Below are 14827 nucleotides of genomic sequence, written 5' to 3' on the forward strand. Positions count from 1 at the left end.
CTGAAATAATTAATTCATGGATTTTTACAACCAAATTAATTATTAAGTTGTATGAAGATTCAAGTAATTTCTCATGCAAATGAAACCCTTATAAATATTTCTGTAAAGAATGCTCCGCTAACAATCTATCTTCTAAAACTTCTCCCAAAAAAAAGTTTCTAGACAGAAATACAGTTAATTGACCGAGCTGTACAAAATAAAAATATATGATAAAGTTAACAGAATACTATTTTTCCCTTCTAATGCACTGCCACATAACATACAGTTTAGATGCTCCGACAGGTCATATTTTACATCATTGGGAAAGTCCTATCATCCTAGAGACAGTCGTTCCAAATACGAACGAGTTTGGGCAGCTAACAGGGCAACGAGATACATTCTTGAGAATATGGTACTAAGAGCATGATGAAGGCAGAATGTGGTACTGCGGTGCTGTATATATTGCTTTCACATTCCTGTTACAATTCCTTCCTTCATTTTCTATCAAATTGCTCCAATTTTTGACGAAGTAATGAGACAGTATGAACGTGGTATAAATCAAACTAGAATAAAAAATACAACAGCCAACTTTTCTTTAAAACACAGGAGCCCGTTCAATGGTTTATGTTTAGGATGACGTAGTATTTGAAATTTGCAAGTGTCAAACAAGTTGCCTCCTGAAAGTGTACTTAATCCACCTGTTCAAATAAAATTAAGTTCTTCAGATTCAGCTATAATATACGAAGAGTCAAGAACATAGGGGATATTTTATGATGAGATTCTGTCTAGTGGTTTCTAAAATGTGCTTTAATTTTTTAAAGGAAAAACAACTAGCTAGAAAGGGACAGACAGTTATTAAGTAATCTACTGAATTATTTTAAACTCTTCTTTTCAATTTACTGAAATTTACACAAGATTAATACACCATTTAATATGATGACACTACAAAGTATCACAGAGGTAATAGGTCTTAATGAATGTAGTTTTGCCATATTTTCTCCAGTTTATGTGCCCTTCTCAGAAGATTTTGTCAAATGCAAAATAAACGATGCACTAAAACAATGCTTGTTTCAGATGCCCAAACAAAATTCAATGAAGCAATTCACTTCAACAGCTTTTATAATCAGTCACTAAGAAAAGGAATCTTTCCTGGGTAAGCACGCTGAAAGCTTAGTTTTTAAAGCCTGAGAAACAGGAGAATTGTCAGACACCCGAGATCCTCATTTCAATCACTCAGTTACCTTACAGAGCTTCTGATACCGAGGAGAAGAAACTGCCATCCTTTGTAAACGATGTAACAAAACCACAACTTTCTGCAGAGACGTTCTCACCACAGCCATCATTTTAAGTTTACCACACTTCTGGAGACACCTCAGAATTTGCATTATAAATGAAGAGCAATGATCATTTCCTCCCGGTCACTGGACAATGATTTGCCAGTTCTCTGAGCATGCTCGTTTCCAGGAACGCATTTGAAAGATACAGGGGTTGAGGTGCTAGGCAAAAGAAGGCTGGTTTTCCTTCAACTTCTTCTCAATTTAAAAAAACACAGACAAACGCCACGAAGAAAGCCCCCCGGCAGATGCTCACAGCCGGCACTCGCTCAGCATGGCATGGGCAGACAATGAGCAAGTTGTTGAGCCAAACGCTGCCTGCTGCTGGAAAGGAGTACGCGCTCCGTAGCCAAAAAGGATATTAAGTGAAACATTAAAGCTGCAGATACATAGCAGACATCCCCTGGGAACCGAGATTCAACACATCACCACGGTACATGCCTCAAGGCTAGTATATATCAAGAGATCTGATTGAGTGGTATTCCTTCACTCCCTCTAAACAGAGATGTGTACAGCACCCGACTAAAGGCAGCTCTGGCTGGGCTCCGTGGGCTGAGTGAACAGACATTGTTATAAATCTTGGGAAGAGCAGAAGGTACGGTACCTGACTTTAATGATATCAACCCCTCCATTAAGTGCTAATAAATCACCTCCAGACGGGTCTCAGAACAAGATCATCTACAACGAAACGGAACAAGGGACTCCTGCAGGGGGTGTGTGGCTCTACCTAGGACACCCTAAAAACAGGGTCGTCCATGAGCTCGCAGATGCCTCCCTCGAAGAAAAGCCATGAGAAATCAAATTTCTAATGTTAGGTTAGGACTTCTCTAATGAAACAGTGAACTTAATAAAATACAAAAAAGAAAAAAAAGTCTTTAACTGACTACTAACATTCCAATTACCACATTTCCCCTTAGACAGCATCTTCGTGATCTCATCTTATTTGCTATAATGCTGTCTTAATTTTATAAGTAAGAAACATAAAACAAGATTATATGATATAAAAACCAGGGACAGATTTTGGGGGTTTTATTTGTATGTGCATATGTGAGATGTGTCTTCTACTGTGGCTTGGATACTATTACAAGTATCAGTTGGAGTAAAGTATGCTTAGGAAATGAGCAAAGTAACCCAGAATGATTAAATGACTGGGTCAAAGGGCACAGCCAGAAATAGAAACCAGGTGTTTCTCATTATCAGTGTCCTGCTCAAACTAATAGCCCAGGTAAGGCTGCTATTTCTCTACTATTGTCAGGATTCTTTAAAAGAAATGCAGTCCTGGAAGTATTTGTTTCTCTTCTTTTACTTTGTCTGCCTTCTCGGTCCTTCACGTTGGTGTGATACAAAGTCCTATACTAGGTCTCATACAGTTGTGTTTATCAAGCAGGGTTTTTGTATATTTTGCTGCTTCTGCTTCTCTTTTTTTTTTTTTTTTCCCCTGCAAGCCTATAATGAGAACCTACACTGCCTCCCTCTGGAGAAGCTCAAAATATCTATACAAAGCCAAAATCGGAAGAGGCAGTCAATGATGTAATTAAAAACATTAAGTTAATAGGCAAAAATATAGACACAAACAGTAGATTTGTGATTATTTCGGCGTAGGGGTTTGGGAGGCTCGTAAAGGGGGGAGTAAGAGCAAAGCTGTATGTGGTTACTTTGGGGGGAGGATAAAAATGTTCTATTTGATTGTGGTGACTGTTGCACAATTCTGTGAATACACACACGAGAAACAACTAAATTGTATACTTGTGTGGAATGTGAATTATAGTCAATAAAGCTGCTATCAAAAAAAATATATGAAGCTATAATTCCTGTCCCTGAACCAGCAGGGGAAGCTTAAACGACAGAGGTATTACCCGCCAAGCACCATGCTCCTCTGGAGGTGGGTACAAGAGCAGCAACAATCTGACAATCAAAACCCACACCTATGGACTGAGAGGAGGAAAGTCAGGCTGAAAGAGAACCCGGGAGATGAAAATACAACAACCCGCAAACACATCCTGTGTGAGAGCAAAAATAGCCACCCATGATAAAACCATCCCAGGAGGGCAGCCGGGCAGCGGGCTTTTGTCCAGGAAAGAATCAGATCATCTCAATTCACTGGTTCCTGCTAAACTGTAAAGCTTCTATTTTGCAGTATAATTAAAATGATAACAATATCCTAGAAAGTAGACAAGGAAATTCAGAATAAGTGCATCTGAACCAACAGATAAACTTAGAGGGAAAACAATAATAGGCTTTCCTTAAAATAAAAAAAAAAAAAAGTTTCTGCCCTCGAGTCAAATTCCCTTACCTAACAACAGATCAAGAGATCCACAGTGACAAGGGCACAGTAAGCCTCTCCTGGATGTTACCCAAATGTCTTATTTCAACATAATCAAAATGAAATCGATCATTCCTACACACTCCACGCTAACCTGCACCACCTCTCTGAGTTGTTCCTTTCCTATACGCCCAATCTCAGCCTCTAATCCCTCCAGGCAATCTTTTTAGTCTCTACCCTTCCCTTGTCTACCCATGCTATCAAGTTGGTAGGTCTATTCTTCCCTATGACTGCCTCATTTCGGGTCATTATCCCCTCTCACCAGATGGCTGCAAGACGATCTTAGCAGTCTACACAACCTATTCAAAGTTTTGCCCAGTTCAAATCCATTCCTCACACATCAGCTGGATTCCTAATAAAACACAAATCCCATTGTAACACTCCCTTGCTCACTCTTCTTTAATGACATCTCCCTGTTGCTACTAGGTTAAAATGCAAAATACTTAGCAAGTCAAATGAGACCCTCTATGATCTGGACTACTCAGAAATTCCAGAGCTTCTCTTTCCAAAGGACTAGGTTTTCTCTTGCCAACTCTGCTGAGGAGGAAAGCCTAAATGCCTTGCAGTCAGGCAGTAAAACATAAATACATAAATCCAAATGATCATTCATCCTTCACAGAAATGGCATGTATCCTAGCATACTCCCAGAAATTAATCTTCATCTTCCACGGTGCTTCCAAACTACCCTTTAGCAAAAACTTACTCATATTCACCTTAAACTGAATACAGAATAGACTTCTTCCTCTTCATGAAATGTTCCTAGGGCTCTGCCTCCAGCTGTCATAAGATACAAAGCAAGCAAGTACCACCAGTGAGTGTGTCACATGAGCAGTTCCACAGACACCCCTTGTACACAGAGCACACGTAGGCTGAGGTCCTCATTCCATCTTTTTTGGTGCACCCACAAACTGCCCCCCCCACACCCCCACCACCACGTCACCAGAAGACGTATTTTATAATTTCAGACACTCTTGTTTGTACATTCATTTTCTTCAACAGACATCTTTCCACTCCCAGACATGCCATTCATTGTAACTATCTGTTCATTCACACAAATGGAGGCGTCATTAATACAAAAAGTCATGGGATAACTTAAATTCTCTTGTCTCAGAAATACGCAGCAAAAGGTACTAACACGTCTCCAACTGCATCTGCCTATAAGGTGCCAAACATTAAGCCACAGGATTTTTTTTTTAATAAAATGAGGAGAGTGTTTTAAAATTAAAATCCTTTTTTAAAAGGAGCAAGGCAGTGAAAAATCATGCAAATTATCATAACGGGAAATATCCTAAACAAAAGCAAATGCATGTGTTTATCTTTAGACAAACAAACTGAAATAAGCTCTTAATAAATGCCTTCTTTAATACTTCTTATGAGCCACAACATTAAATTTCAGCAACTATTTTTGAGAGGCATTTACCATGCATGTCATAACGTGCTTTATTATTTTAGTCAGTAACCTTTCTTTGTGGTGCTGGTTGCCATAAGACAAGGAATCTTGTGCTAGTTATTTTTATTTAGAAAGATTTTAAACATCTTCATTTACATTTATTTCTACAGTTTCGCTACTCACTAAATATTGCGAAGAATTTTGGCTATGGTAAGGATATATCCCAAGATAAAATGTGCCAGAAGACATTATTAAACCCTAAAACAAGTCTGCATTTTGCTGATGCTCACATCCAGGTTCATTCCACACCTCCTTCGCTCATTGTCTAAAAACTGTTGCCTCCTCGGGCGCCTGGGTGGCTCAGTGGGTTAAAGCCTCTGCCTTCGGCTCAGGTCATGATCTCAGAGTCCTGGGATCGAGCCCCGCATCGGGCTCTCTGCTCAGCAGGGAGCCTGCTTCCCTTCCTCTCTCTCTGCCTGCCTCTCTGCCTACTTGTGATCTCTGTCTGTCAAATAAATAAATAAAATCTTAAAAAAAAAAAAAAAAAAAAAAAAAAAAAAACTGTTGCCTCCTCAAATGCACAGCCTGGGTTATCTTCTGAGTTTAACACCATTATGTAAAGTTAAGCATCTGTGAGCATTTATAGGTCAGGCTTCCAGTTGTTTAAATCATAAAAAATAATACATTCTAGCATTGGCCCACATTTAGAGCCCTCTCTAACCCCCTGAAAATGAGATGATAGCTAAATATTTCTTCAGATAACATGGACAGTGCCCTCCTGAGATTCTAGATGATGAGACAAAAGCACATATTTAACCTCCATACTTGCTGGGTCACCCTCATTACCAAGTCACAAATATATTATACAATGAATAAGAAGTAAGAAGTAATGTAAGTAAACACAGATTTTCACTAAATTAATCTCAAGGACTCCACCATAAAACACCCTAAATAGCCCGGATACATGGGAACACGTTACAAATAAGTCTATTCTCAAAAGGTCCTTTAAAAAAAAAATTTGTGGTACTTTTTAGTGAAAACAGTTTTAAACTTAAAAATAATTCGTAAGAATAGGAGTAGTTCTAAGAAAGCTACTACACCCTCTATCCAGATCTACGTACTTGTGAACACTCTGAGTTCCAAGGGAAGAGAATTCCAAGAAAGGACTCAAAAAGGTCATCACACTGAATTTCATAATGGCGAAGTTAGGGTCCATGGGCAGCAGTCAGTATCTACCCAGAATGTGCACACACAGCATCTCATAGGCAACAGTGCAGAGTAACGTAATCTCTGCCCTTGAGGAGTCATGTGATTGGCTGGGACAGGAGAAGACATGACATTGGGTCATGAGCTCAAAGGCATATCAGAAATAATAACAGTCAAAATGACGTGTGAATGACATGGCAGACAGAAGTAAGTAGACATGAAACTGTGGTAGACAAGGGAACTGTGCCATTAAAAGCAGTTTTAAAACCAAGTTCTAAAGGATAAGGTCTGTGATTGGCAAGACTAGGTCATTCTGCACAAAGACGGTAACTTCAAGGGCACTAAAGCAGTTGTCCTTGGGGGCAGGGCAAGAGGACAGTCATGCATGCTACGTGCAATTCCTCATACATTTTTGTAGAGGAAAGGTTTTGTGTTAGCACATTTCATGGAACAGAAAAATCTGAATCTCAGACTGCACGTACAATCACAGCTATCGAGCTAAAGACATAAAAGTAGTACCTCCAAGCCCAATGTTCTTAGTTGTAAATTAAGCCACAGAGGCTTTGCAGCTTTTATACGAAGTATGTTATAATAAATGGAGAAAAGAACAACTTCATATTAAGAGGAAATGCTCTTATAATTTAGGATTCAATAAGGCTGTCACAGGGCGTAAAATGACAAAAACAGAACAGCTATGAGCCTGTAAGTCTAAATAAACAATTATTTCCATAAAACAAGGTGTTTTTCCACTCTTACTAAGTAAAATATTTTAGAGATCTTATTTCCAGAAACCAGTGTTTCACAGTAGAGCATGGATCTCATAACCGAATGAGGTAACAATCTCACCCTTGAACGGTAATCAATTTGCATGTCACTGCATCAGAAGAGCACAGTGGAACTAGAAATGCTGGGTGCAGGGCCCCGCGCACTTGCCTGCAGCTGCTGTGTGAGCTCCCTGGCCAGCACAGTGTCCTGAAGAGCATTCTCCCGCTGAGAGGCATCTGCAAGCACGTTAACTGTGGTTTCTGCTTCTTGTATCCACTTTAGGAAGTTCTCCAGATCCCGGCGAGAGGCCTGCACTGTCCTCAACTCCCCTTCCAAGGCACTCTGTCTGTCAGCAATGCTGCAAGGAACAACATGACAGGCACGTCTCTATTACTTACGGTGGGACAGTATACATCACGCACACCAACAAACAAACAAGACAGCCTCCAAGGAGCCTTTATCAATTTAAGGACCTAATGTAACTGGGACATTGATTTGTGTATGTGTCTTGAATAATCCTTCATGGGAGGAGTAATGTGAATAGTGAGAAGAGACATATAAATATTAACAAAATCACATCCAAATCATAAAATAATTATGACTCCATTTTTGCAACTCCTAATTGTATATAAAGTTATCCCCCAATGTTTTATTTCAATATCTTCATATAGTGCCTCACACTCAGAGGAAATATCACTAAATATTCATGTAATGAATAACTAAATGAATTCTAGGAAGCAGTAAAATCAGAAGAAATACTTAAGATAAAATGAAAATAATTTAAAGGGCTTACTTTAGGTATTTTAAAACAACTCAGATCAATACAAATTGGTTCTTTAAGCTGATTTAATAATATATCTGAAAAACACTGGACGATCAAGCTTTTATAAACCCTTCATTAACTCTACATCAAAATTAATACACAGAAATACGGAGTTGTACGATTTAAGAGATACACATACATGTAAATTTCAAATTTTAAAATTTTATAGACCTCAAAGCTTAAAAAGAAGAAAACAAACAATTTTAGTTGCACCTGGGTGACTCGGTCAGTTAGGCATCTGACTTGGTATCGGCTCAGGTCATGATCTCAGTGTCATGAAATTGAGTCCCACATAGGGCTCTGCACTGGGCACGGAGCCTAGTTAAGATTCTCTCTCCCCCTCTGTCCCTCCCTTTGTCACTCTCTCTCTCTCTTTCTCTCAAAACAACAACAATAACAACAAAAATTCAAAATGGAGACTAACAATTCACCCTAGGGTGTTTAAACCCAAGGGAATTGAAAACCTGTATCTACACAAAAACTTGTATACAAGTTTTCAGATAGCATCATTATTTATTATAGCCAAATAACACAATCAACCCAAATGTCCACTGATAAAGAAATGGATAGATAAAATATAGTATACCCATATATGAATTACTTAACCATAAAAAAGAATAAAGTACTAATACTTGTTGTAACATGTATGAACCTTGAAAACATGCTAAGTGAGAGAAACAAGACACAAAAGGCCACATATTGTGTGAATCCATTCATATTTATATGAAGTGTCCAAAAGAGGTAAATCTACACAGAGAGAAAAGAGATTAGTTGTTACCTAGGACTGGCGTGGAAGGCAATGGGGACTGACTGCTAATTGGGTAATTGGTTTCTTTTGGGGACAATACAATGTTCTGAAATTAAGAGTATTGTGATGATTGCACTACATGGTGAATATACTAAAAACCTCTGAGATGTACACTTTAAAAGGGTTAATTTCATGATATCTGAACTATACCACAATGAAAAGTCAGCATGTGTAATATGATCTCATTTATATATATTTATATATGTTTTCTATTTCACCCATTCATCTATCTGTACATCACACATCCATCCACCTGTCTTATATACAGGACTGTCTGTGTATATATATAGATAAAAGGACAAATGTCTGGAATGTTAATATTAAGTTATTTCTAGGTGCTGGGATTTAAGGTGATTTACTTTCCAATTGTACTTTTTCTGTATTCTTTGAATTTATAACGAACACATATCTTCTACATACAACAAACACATTCTTTAAGTAGGTAAAATATTTAAACACAGATCACAGAAGATATATGGATGGCAAATAAGCACATGAAAAGATACTCCGCATCATTAATCATCAGAGAAATGTAAATTCAAACCACAATGAGACATCACTCCATATTAGAATGGCTTTAAGAAAATGACTATACCAAGTGCTGTTGAGAATACAGAGTAATTGCCACTCTCATACATTTGCAAGAGGGAGTGTAAAATGGTACCGCCATTAAGAACCAGTTTGGAAGATTTTTTTATAAAGTTAACCATGTACTCAAGAACAATCCAGCAATCCTACTCCTCAGTATTTACTCAAAAGAAATGAAAACATACACTCACAAAAAATCCATATGAAAATCTTTATTCATAATGGCCCCAAACAGGTAATAACCCAGATGTCATCAAGCAGTAAACAGATCAACTGTGGTATGCACTGTATACGATGGAGTACTACTCAACAGTAAACTGCTGACGGATGCCAACAACATGGAAGGAATCTCAAATGCATTCTGCTCAGTGAAAAAAAGCCAGACACAAAAGCTATCTGTTTCTATTCATAAGCCACCAACTTCACCTGAGACTTTACCTACTAAAAAACCTCCAATAGTGTTTAGCTGACTATGGAATAAACCCAAATTGCTTTTCCTGAATCTCAATGTCCTCCATAATCTATCACTAGTTCACTTTTCTAGCTTATCCCCCAGTTTTCTCCAATACTCTGTTCAGGTCATCATGATATGTTCCTTTTTCTCTAGGATATTCTTAAGGCTGAGCCCACCCCCCCAAAACTTCATGTACACATAAAAATGCCCTTCTGGGGCATCTGGGTGGTTCAGTGGGTTAAGCCTCTGCCTTTGGCTCAGGTCATGATCTCAGGGTCCTGGGATCAAGCCCCGCATTGGGCTCTCTGCTCAGCAGGGAGCCTACTTCCCCCTCTCTCTCTCTCTCTGCCTGCCTCTCTGCCTACTTGTGATCTCTATGTGTGTCAAATAAATAAATAAAATCTTTAAAAAAAAACACCTTCTGTATACCAAAATCCTACAGATCCTTAGAGTTAAGGTCTACCTTCCTTAGAACATCCCAGCCCAATTAGATTTCCTTTCTCTGCATTCATAAAAGGTCATGATTCCTCTTTATATAGAAATTAATCACATGTTCCCTGGAATAGCCCTTGGATTGTTACACGCTTAAATTTTATTTTGACGGTATTATATGGGTTTGTTTTCTGTTCTTTTGTTCCATAGACTCACTATGGCAGAAGCAGTCTTACATATCTCCATATTTCAGAGTCCTTATTACAGTTTTATAAGAAGTACTTACAGAATAACAACAATCTATTTAAAATGTCTTTAAACTTACCTCCTAAATACCAGTTTTCAAGAAGCTACTAAGAGATGACCTCCACAAAAATCAGTTTGTAAATCAAGGAACAAAAACAAAAAAGATAGGAGAAGCATAAAACAAGAGATCCAAGAGAGGGAGAAGCAAACAGGCCCCATGCTAATGGTGAAAAGAGATCTCAGAGGAGACAGTGATGAATTGAACCAGATGAGGGCTGTCATCACCGTTCAACTGCTATGTTTTCTTATTTTAACTTGACAAAACTAATGAAGGATACACTCCGAAAAAACAAGGAAATAACCCAAAAGAGAAAAGAAAAACACATAAAAACAAATAAACAAACAAACAAACACAAATAAACAAACAAACAAACACACGTGAAATCCAGGAAACAGGGATTCTAAACCAGGAGAAAAGCACAGAATATCCTTAAGATTATGGCTCTGCAGCAGGCCTGTAAAGTATGTCCATGGAAGTACTGTGTCTAAGAAAAAATATTAGAAGTGATAGACTGCTTACTGTGATTGCTTTGTGGTAAATTATACCGTCAGACCTTTGGCAAATGTGAGAATTAGTAACAGGTGCAAAGAAACCTAAGCACATAAAAGCAAGGCAATTGCTAACTTCAGATGAAAAAAACAGAGAAAAAGCAAAATTATAGTAAACTTCAGTGCTTGGCTGTTAATGATGTTTAGACACACATAACAATGTCAACACCGAATACCTGTTTATCTAAAAATTCAGCAATAAGATGGTATAGCCACTGTAGAATACAGTCTGGTGATTCCTCAAAAAATTAAAAATAGAATTAACATATGATCTACCATTCCACTTTTGACCTGAAAACGGGGTCTTGATATGATATTTGGGCACCCATGTTCATAGCAGCATTATTCACAATAGGTAAAATGTGGAAGCAACCCAAGTGTACATCAACAGATGTATGGATTAGAAATGTAATACACACATACAGTGGAATATTATTCAGACTTAAAAAGGAAAGAAATTCTGACATCTGCTACAACATGGATGAACCTTGAGCACATTATACCAAGTGAAATAAGCTAGTTACAAAGATACAAATACTGTATGATTCCACTTATATGAGGTACTTAGAGTAGTCAAATTCATAAAGACAGAGAGTAGAATGGTGGTTGCCAGGGGTGGGTAAAAGAAAGAATAGGGACTTATTGTCTAATAAGCACAAAGTTTTCATTCTGCAAGATGAAAAGCGTTACAGGGATGGACGGTGGTGATGATTGCACAACAACATGAATATTTAATACCACTGACTTAAAAATGGTGAAGCTGGTAAATTTTTTGTTATGTGTATTTTACCATAATAAAAAACGTTTAAAAAAAAAGTGAAAAAAATTCAATGATGAAGAAGGAAAGAAAATGGTAGCATGAGAAAGCTATACTGTATATGTTTACCAGAACAGGATATCCATAGACAATGTCTAATACTGATGTTTTGGAAGATAATAGTATACTCATTTTATGTAGAATATGGAAATGTATAAATGACATAAGGAGAGGCCAAAAGAAGAAAAAGTAGTTGCCCCTAGGGATGGAGACTGTGGTGAGTAGTGAGAGAACCAGTATATTCTGTAATAAACCTTTAAGTACTTCTAACTTTTTAAATCATATATATGTATTTCTTTACTTTCTAAAATCTAGAAGTTACCCACTAGAATTTGGGTGGTTAGTGGTGGTGGCTGGTGTTTTATCTTCCACCTAACCCCACCCATGTTTTCAATTTTTTTTTTTAAAGATTTTTTTTTTAATGTATTTATTTGACAGAGAGAGATCACAAGTAGGCAGAGAGGCAGGCAGAGAAAGAGGGGAAGCAGGTTCCCCGCCGAGCAGAGAGCCCGATGCGGGGCTTGATCCCAGGACCCTGGGATCATGACCTGAGCTGAAGGCAGAGGCTTAACCCACTGAGCCACCCAGGCGCCCTGGTGTTTTCAATTTTTAAAACATCAACTGAAAAAAAGAGTATTAAGAATAAACAAAAAGGTTGTGCCTAAAAGGTAACTAAAAGCAAAAAATTAAATGAGTATACACATGCAATTAATCAACAATTAATAGGCAACTCTTAACACTCACTTAAAATTAATGATTATGAAATCTGGTATAGTCAAACACTTTAATTTTACACAATCTGTATCATTTATTTTTAAGACTATTCATATGTATAAAATAGGTTATGTGGCAAACAGCTAATGTAAAAGCAGATCATTATAGATTAGCTCTATTAAACCTTAAGAATGCCCAGACTAGAAGCAAAAGGATGTAATGTCTTAGAATCCTATGGGGTTATTTACTTATAAAAATGAAGCAATTATTAATCCTCAGTCCAGAGCTTTACTTTTTTCTGTAATTTTTATTTTTTAATTTAAATTCAATTAATTAATTAACATACAAGGAATTATCAGTTTCAGAGGTAGAGGTCAGTGACTCATCAGTCTCATATAACACCCAGTGCTCATTACATCCCATGCCCTCCTTAATGTCCATCACCCAGCTACCCTGTCCCTCCACCCCCCAGCCCTCCAGCAACCCTCTGTTTCCTAGGATTAAGAGTCTCTTATGGGGGCACCTGGGTGGCTCAGTGGTTTAAGCCGCTGCCTTCGGCTCAGGACATGATCTCAGGGTCCTGGGATCGAGTCCCGCATCGGGCTCTCTGCTCGGCAGGGAGCCTGCTTCACTCTCACTCTCTCTGCCTGCCTCTCTGCCTACTTGTGATCTCTCTCTGTCAAATAAATAAATAAAATCTTTAAAAAAAAAAAAAAGAGTCTCTTATGGTTTGTCTCCGTCTCTGATTTCATCTTGTTTTATTTTTTTCCTACTTTTTACTTCTTTTACCTTAAATATCCATCCTCCCCCTCCCCATTCCCACACACCTTCCCCTTCCGACCTAATTAATTTCCACCTTCCTTCCAGAACTTGGTGCAGACACCTTCTATGGCAGCTCAGCCCACACATGGCATGATGTCCCTTACCCTATTCACGGGCCATGCTACTCTCCCAAATCACCACCTCATGGCTTAGAGCAACCTGAGTTTATCATCTCACAGTTCTGTCAGTTAGTTTCTGAAACAGGGCTCACTGGGCTGAAATCAAGTTGTCAGGAGGGCTGTGTTCCTTTCTGGAAGCTCTGGAGAGTTTTTTCTCCTTGTCATTTCCAGCTTCTGGCTGGAGGTCTCCCATATTCCTTGGCTCCTGACTCCTTCCGCCTTCACTTTTAAAGAGGCATGGAATAACCAAGCCCACTCAGATAAACCAAGATAGTCTCCCCACCTTTGGAAGATATTCTGCCACCACATCCCATCTCCAATCATGAGCGAAAGGGACTATCTGGTTGTCTGTTTGAAGTTTCTGAATCATCAGTGCACCTGGTACCCCCAGGGCCTACACACAGTAGCAACTCAAGTATGTACTGAATAAATTAATACAAAAAAAATCCTTCCTGCAATATTTAAGAACAAAGTGGGGTATATATACATAAATATTTCAAGATATTGTAAATACTCAATAAATGATATTTTCCCTACTTTTCTGCATGAATTGAGTGAGATATTGGGAAAGTAATTTTGCCTACAGCATGCAAATGTGCAGTTTAGTAACAAAGGTCCTGGAGAATTTTTTCAAGTTCACATATATCTGGGTGTCAGGTTTTTTTTAATCATAAATGTAATCAATTATTAAAAATAATGAGCAGATCAGAAACTAAACTCTATTTACACCAGTCCAAACTGTCTTTATATTATTACAATACACATTTTAAAACCTTATAATCATCATGTATATTCATTTATAGTCTGATTTTTTAACTATAATTTGATACTGAATTTCAATTAGCAATAATTGCACCTCGGATAAACCTCATTGGCTACGATTCTGCCACTGTGCAAAGCTCATACAGAATTTCAAATAGAATATAGCTCAAAGGTAACATACCACACATGCTAGTCCTCTTAAAACTAGATCCAATGCTAGAGTATGGTATACTGGACACTACAAGACTCTTTCATCCATTTTCAAGGAATTTCCCATGATTTATTATACTATCTTAAGGCCAAAAATAATTGCAAAATGAGAGGTTCAGGAATGAGTATGTACACTTTATCGCACAGGCTAATAAATTACCTTTAAGCCATGTGCACATGGCTCTCAGAAAAAAATGACCTAATTCTACCACCTCTGCCATTTACTGGTTCTATGGCTTGGGATAAATCACTTCAAATCTCCCATTTTTTTTTTTTCCATCCTTAAACTAAGTTGCTTGGACTAGAGGAGTAAAGGATCCATTTCAGAGTCTCCAGGGGTCCTTTTAAAACCACATAATCCATCACCAAGATTACAAAACCTGCTAGAAGAGATCCTCCATTCTCAACCCCATCCCTCACTTCAAA

The 14827-nt window shown here is 38.0% G+C and overlaps 1 protein-coding gene across 2 annotated transcripts in view; it reads right to left on the bottom strand.

Annotated features, from left to right (window-relative positions):
• The window catches only part of UTRN (utrophin), a 498673-nt gene that overhangs the window by 220810 nt on the left and 263036 nt on the right, over positions 1 to 14827 (bottom strand). For both annotated transcript variants that reach the window (XM_080807218.1, XM_080807219.1), the window contains one exon: positions 7166 to 7355. In XM_080807218.1, coding sequence (XP_080663344.1) covers positions 7166 to 7355 — 190 coding nt within the window. The remainder of the gene's footprint in view (positions 1 to 7165; positions 7356 to 14827) is intronic.

This window comes from Martes martes, assembly GCF_963455335.1.
Source record: "Martes martes genome assembly, chromosome: 6".
Lineage (NCBI taxonomy): Eukaryota > Metazoa > Chordata > Mammalia > Carnivora > Mustelidae > Martes > Martes martes.